General features: G+C 37.9%; 1 protein-coding gene across 1 annotated transcript; it reads right to left on the bottom strand.

The window, feature by feature from the left end:
- Nucleotides 1–6,020: 6,020 nt before the first annotated feature.
- LOC107640486 (uncharacterized) lies at nt 6,021–6,482 on the bottom strand. The gene has a single exon (XM_016344005.1). The coding sequence runs from the start codon at nt 6,480–6,482 to the stop codon at nt 6,021–6,023; it is 462 nt and encodes a 153-aa protein (XP_016199491.1).
- Between the last annotated feature and the right edge of the window lie 722 nt (nt 6,483–7,204).

Consider the following 7,204-nt stretch of genomic DNA (forward strand, 5'->3'; position numbering starts at 1 on the left):
TTTTAAGCTTTGTGGACCATGCTTGCTATACGACTAATTTCACTTTATATCTCTCTTTTTCTAAGTTACATAGTACACATATTTCTCACTTTATATCAATTAGGTGATTCAAACAAAAACTTGAAGTGTGTCATTGATTGATATGTAAGTTTCATATTTCATTTGGTTCATTAAGTTCTTTTGCACATCAACCAATTTCCATTCATTATCCATTTCACTGCTTGATTATTTCTTGAATGCTTTTATGATTCTTTATTACTTGTTTGTTTATCTTAACCTTCAAGTTTTCTTTAAAGTATCTTAAGCACACTATAATGAGTGAAATGTATACTTCTTTTATGTAATTGTGAGATAGCTTTCAATGCTAGTGTGTACGTTCTAAATCGCGTAAAATTTAGAATTCATCCACTATTTTTCTTAATGTCACAAAATGAATAACTCACTTTATTTTAGTGATTAACTCATCTTACTCTAATATGTTTTATATTTCTCGGGATAAGCCACCATAAGCAAGAAAAGGAAGCAGAAGAAAAAACATGCAGCAGCCAGTTGATCCACCTGCTGAAGGTGGCAATTCGTGAAGTCGATGTACCCCCTTGCTCATCTTTGATTGCACAGAGGACCGTACAAACTTTTAAATGTGGAGGGTCAGTCGTCCAACCGAGCGGCCAATCTTGGGTAAAAAATTTCTAATCCCAAACATTTTTACATTTTATTTTATTCTATTACTAGGTCTTTTAGAATTCTTAGTTGTATTTTTCTTGGCTTGTATATATTTTAGAGCTCTATTTACATTTTTCTTAGTTGATTGCATTTCTTTTCATATATGCATATATATAATAAGCTTAATCAAAATAATGAAATTTTTCAAGGAATTTATCTATAGGGCATTCCAAAATTGATTTGAGTAAAAATATTTTTTATTAAACTTGCTTGTATTGTATATTGTGTAACATAGCTTTTGAACTAAGAACACACATGATGGGAGGCAGAAGTTGACCAATTAAGAAATCAATATATAAACACGTTGCGAGTATAGTTCTTAACCAGCTAAAATCTGCTCATCAATTTAGAAGGGTTGTCACAAAAATTAGAATAAAAATACTAGGTGTATGAGTCCCAAGTTGTCTCCCAACGAGTTGACAAAAGGGTACTATTTTATTAATCAGGAGTTTCCAAGAAATTTTGAGTTTGGGCAATGGGCACAAGCATATGAATGTAAATTAAAGCAATGAAAGTAAAAAGGAATTTATATTATTCAAAATAAAAAGCCTTGACTGGGGGAATGATTAACTGGAAGTTCTATCCTTGTTGGAATTCTCTCAAGTGTAGTATAAAGAGGGTGTTGTTTTCACTTAGTTAACCCTTACTAAATAAAGGAAAGTCAAGTGATTGAGCTAACTCTTATTCGCAAATCCTAGTCCTCTCCCTTGGAAAGGTCTAGCGTTAGTAAATACAGAATTAGCCAACAACTTCCAATTTAACTAATCACTTAAGCATTCCAACTCAAGTGTCTCCTCTTAATCAACCCCCATGTCAAGTTGGGAATCTACTCCCTTGACATGGATACCATCTTCGTTGTTGGGAGTTTGGAATAGAAAAGAGACATAATAAATTAAATAAAATAGGGATTGGAATTCAATTAAAGGAAAAAGTAATTCTCTATATTAATAAATCCAAAATGCAACATAATCATCTGAACAGGATTAATAAGTAACTAAAAGAGTAAAGGAATAAGGAAACAAACTAGAATAGTAACTTCAACAGAGGTGATGACTCTTCAATATCCAAATCCAAAGCAAAAGCATAAAACTAATAAACTATGAATGTAGAGAAAACCTAGAGGAAGAGTTATTCTCTCTCTAGATTCAGATCTAAAATCCTAAAACTATCCTAATGAGAATGTGTGTTGAGTCTCTGCATGTTCCCTGGTTCTAATCTGTGTTTCTGGGCCGAAAACTGGGTCAAAACACGGCCCAAAATTGCCCCCAGCATTTTCTGTTAATTCTACAGATCGTGCATATCATGCGTACGCGTCAGTCACGCGTACGCGTCGCTGGTCGTCTTGGCGTGTCACACGTACGCGTCAAGCACGCGCACGTGTCATCTTGCAGAACTCCAATCCACGCATTTGCGTCAGGCACGCACACGCGTCAGCCATGCGTGTGCATCGCCGCTCGCTGGTTATCTCCTTAGTTTCTTGTGTTCCTTCCATTTTTGCAAGCTTCCTCTCCATTCTCTAAGCCATTCCTGCCCTATAAAGCCTGAAACACTTAACAAACGGATCACGACATCGAATGGTATAAAGGAGAATTAAAATACACAAATTAAAGACTTCTAGGAAGCAAGTTTTCAACCATAGAACAAAACTAGGAAGGAATTGTAAAATCATGCAAATCATATGAATAAGTGGGTAGGGACTTGATAAAAACCACTCAATTAAACACAAGATAAACCATAAAATAGTGGTTTATCAAATTTCTCACGCTTAAAATCCCCATGTCGTGCATGAGAATTTCACGTATGCAAAATCCCCATGTCACGTGTACGCGTGGGCAACACCTACGCGTGGGCATGTGATTTTGCCCGCATATGGGATGTATGTGTACGCATATAATACAGCAACACAAAAAGCTGCTGAGCCCTAATTTTTCAGTTTTCGCACCAAACTTTGATCGAGTATAACTTCCTCATTTTAAAACATTTTTCCTCTGTTCTTTGAACGGCATAAATATCTCGAACCCAATTTTATTTCTAAATAAGTTTGACACAAATCGGGGGTCCGGAGACTAAGGCTTAGTTTGGTAAAGCTTTTACTTTTCAAAAGTAGCTTATAAAAGTTAACTTTTAAAAGATGGTTTTATAAAAGTTGTAGCATTTATGTTTGGTAAATCAAATTAAAAATAGCTTTCAATAAACACAAGCAACAACAATTGCGTTTGGTAAAATAGCTTTTAAAATTTAAAAATACTATAATAGACATAAATGCAAGCATTAAATTTGAAAATTAGTTACCATATGAAGTTATATTAGACTTTTAAATTTTAAAAAGCACAAGCCAACTTTAAAAAGCTCCTTGTTAGGTGCTTTCAAAAGCACCCATAACTTTTAAAAGCTGCAAGCACAAGCACTTGGGCTTTTTAATTTACCAAACGTAAAATGAGGTGCTTGTGCTTTTTAAAAGTACAAGCACCTCTCCAAAAAGCTTTACCAAACCAAGCCTAAGTTATGCTTCGCTAAAGTTGAGCCAAAATCACAATTTTCACTAAAAACCAACATGCCTCAATTTTCAAACATACACTTCCAAATCCTTTTAAAACCAACCAAAACCTTACCAATTCAGCCTTAACCACATTCCAACTCCCTTATTCGATCCACAATAGATCAACTCTCTATTTTTACCAGTATCAACTAAATAATCCAAGTCTAACAATACACAACTTAATCAACCATTATACATATAAATCAATATCATATACCAATCACATACTCCATCAACAATAACATCATACACAATCCCCAATCTTTCCAAATTCAATAATACACAACACGCATTATCAATTACTTATATCAATTACCACATCCGCTTAGCCCCCAACATGATATCAAGTTAATCATATCATCAAGCTACAACTTCCAACATCACTAACCACATACATAATAATACAATCCATACCAACCAATCAACCACATCAACAATTTAATTCCTATCTTAGGTTCACTAGCCTATGTTTTCAGATTACATTACATTTTAGATACGAGAAACCGAAACTATACCTTGGTCGATTTACCGTTAATCCCAGAACACCTGGCACTGAGTATCTTGCTCCGCCACCAACTAATAGAGAAGAGTATTGTGACTGTCTTGTATTTCCCTCATCTGATCGAGGGAGGAAGTAAGTTTCTCCCAGCGGCTATCCTATGGCATCCTCATCTGCTCAAGAGAGGATGTGAGCTACTGTCAGTGCTCCTGAGGTCGAAAATAATGTCCCTAAGGTAGGGGAGGCTAGTCCTGCTGAGCCTCCTCTTCGGCTTACTCTTCTCTGTGGACCCTCTGATATTCCCGAACATATTCCATAGTCTTTTTAGTGATAGGCTTCTAAAATGGAATAGAAAAATCATTTTTTATCTTCACCCTAGAGGCTTTATAAAGGCGGTTGATGAGATACGGAAGCCCAGCCAAGCATGTGTAGAGGAGTTGGACGTAATACTATAGATCTGCTATGCAATGATGCCCTCTACCTCCACCAACTCTCCCTTTATAATGTCGTGAATCATAATAGCTTGGTCCACATTGCATTCAGACCGGTTGCTAATAGGAATGATAGACCTCCGGATGAAGTCTAGCCATCCCCTAGCCAAAGGGAGAAGGTCACTGCTTTTAAGTTGGTTCGGTATCCCTTCCGAACCTACTCTCTACTGGGCCCCTGGAATGCATATCTCAGCCAACACTTGGTCTAATTGCTAATCTCGATTCACCCTCTCGATGTAGCCCTCTGCCATATGATCAAGGAATGGCAATTGGAGGGTTTGTCGAATACTCTTTGGACTGAAGTCAAGGAATTTTCCTCTCACAAAGCTCTAATGGTTCTTCTCATTGACTCCAATGACATCCTTGTAGGTGATTCAAAGGTTGCCATAAAATTTTTGAACCATTAATTGTCTGACCTTAATGTGTGGGTTGCACAAAAATTGCCACACTCGCCTCTGAATCTGAAACTGGATTTTCGGATATCATCCAGTTGAAGTGCAAATTTCACTTCCAGAATCACGGTCCTCTTGGAAGTGACCTCATAAAAATGCTCCTTATTTAATTTGGAATGAAATCTCCTTAAATCATAAGAACCGGTGGCTGGTTCCTTTCCTTTCTTCTTTCTTGAGGTCTCAGTGCTCTTCGGTGCCATGGAATCAAATAGAGAACAAGCAAAGGAATAACATCAAACTTGAATGTTTGCTCGTCCTCGAGCAAAATAAAATGGAGCAAGGAGGAAGAAAGAGGGATGGAAGCAATATGGAAGGTCTATGGGAGGAAGAGGAAAGAAAATTAAAAGAAAAAGAAAATTAAAATGTAGAAAAGGGTTTGTGAATTTTAAAAATAAAAGAACAGGAATTTTAAGGGATGGATATATATAGGGAGTGGAGGGGGTTAACGGTTGCGGATTTGGGTTGGTAGAAGGGTTTGGTCAAAGAGTGGGGGTAGGGAAAAAGAAACGTGTGATGGGAATGGAGGGAGTTTGGGGAAGGGAAAAAGGCAAGTAAGATGGGATTATGGGGAAGATTTGGGGAAGGTAACTGTCAAGGGGGTGGGAAATTCAGAAGATTTCAACAAAGGATCCAAAGTGGGAGAGCTGGCGCCAAACTTAGGAAAGGTGGTGTTTGGCGCCGCATCCCCCGCAAACGCTAGTGATGCAGTGTTTGGCACAGATAAGCAATTTTCTTTTTTTAAAAAAATTGACATCGTTGTTGGCGCCAAACACTAGGGGGACCAAGTTAGGAGCTAAATGCCAGGGGGACCAAGTTTGGCGCCAAACGCCAGGGGGGCAAGTTTGGCGCCACCCTGGCAAGGAAAATTGCCCTTTTTCCTTCATTGGTAGCGCCAAACTTCAAGAATCCAAGTTTGGTGCCAAACTTCAGGAATCCAAGTTTGGCACCACCCCTCTAGCACAAATCCTTCAAAAATGCGTAGTACCTGACCAAGTTTGGCACAACCCCTCTAGAGAAAATAGCCTCCAAAATGCTTCATATGTGGCGCCAAACTTGATCTGGCCAAGTTTGGCGCCACCCAGCTCGAACTCAACTCCTCAAGGGTGTCTAAAATTTCTTCTTATTGCACATGTTCATGTTCTTATCACTCTGTATGACTAACACACACATAAAAGAAAGAACAACTACAGAATTATCATCAAAAGATAAATATAACGAAGAGAAAAGTAAACTGAGCATGAAATCAAAGGATACTATGGTTGGATTACCTCCTAATAAGCACTTCTTTATCGTCACTAGCTTGACGGTCAGTTCTGCTAAGTCAGTAGATAAGTGGACATTTGGCGATCAATCTCGCCTCCAAGATAATGCCTCAAACTTTGGCCATTGACTGTGAATCTTCTATCAGAGTTCTCTTTTTGAAGTTTCACATGACCATACGGTGACACTCTGGTTACCACAAAAGGTCCTAACCACCGGGACTTTAGCTTCCTAAGAAAGAGCTTGAGCCTTGAATTGAGCAATAACACTTGCTCGCTTGGCTCAAAAGTTCTTGTAGCTATCTTCTTGTCATGCCACATCTTGATTTTTTCTTCATAGAGCTTGACATTCTCATAAGCAGAGTTTCTGAACTCATCAAGCTCTTTTAGTTGGAGCAGCCTCTTCTCTCCTGCAACCTTGGCATCAAAGTTTAGAAATTTTGTTGCCCAATATGCTCTGAGCTCTAACTCCACTGGCAAGTGATAGGCCTTACCATAGACTAACTGGTATAGGGACATCCCAATAGGGGTCTTGAATGCAGTCCGGTATACTGGTGCGGATTTTTGAATTCCCACAACTTAACCGGCAAGTGCACGGGGTCGTACCAAGTAATACCTCAAGTGAATGAAGTTCGATCCCACGAGGATTCATGGACTGAGCAACAATAGTCGAATGAATCACTTAGTTAGTCAAGCAAAAAGTGATGTTTTAAAGTTATAAAACGCAGAAAATAAGAAAGCAAAAAATAAAAGTAAAGTAAATTATATGAGAGAATAGTTAAGGTCTCAGAGATGTTTATCTTTCCGGATTAAAACTTCTTACTAACTATTTTAAAAATGAATGATTCATTCTATGGCAAACCATAAGTGATTAAACCCTAATCCCTTAGCAATTTAATCTCCTCTAATCCTCATCAAGCGCCACTCCCGTGGTCACTCAATTCAGATTGGAGGGTGAAGTTCAGAAAACTGGTTTATAACACAAAGGCCCTAATCCCAGCTGAATAGATGTTGCATATCCCCATTAGGTTGTGTGATTAGCCGTCTAGGAAGAGAGCTTTCAAGTTGTAGTCCAAGCGAGATAACTCTCTCGAGAATCACAAGAACTCATGTAAAAAATGGTCATACTCCCGTTCCACCCAATTCATAAGATTAAGAACGAAAACAACACCTTAGAATCGAATCAAACATATATTAAAATAGAAGAATAATAATCTCAATCCATAGAAATGAACAGAGCT

Source organism: Arachis ipaensis, chromosome B5 (assembly GCF_059453495.1).
Source record: "Arachis ipaensis isolate K30076 ecotype BB chromosome B5, ASM5945349v1, whole genome shotgun sequence".
Lineage (NCBI taxonomy): Eukaryota > Viridiplantae > Streptophyta > Magnoliopsida > Fabales > Fabaceae > Arachis > Arachis ipaensis.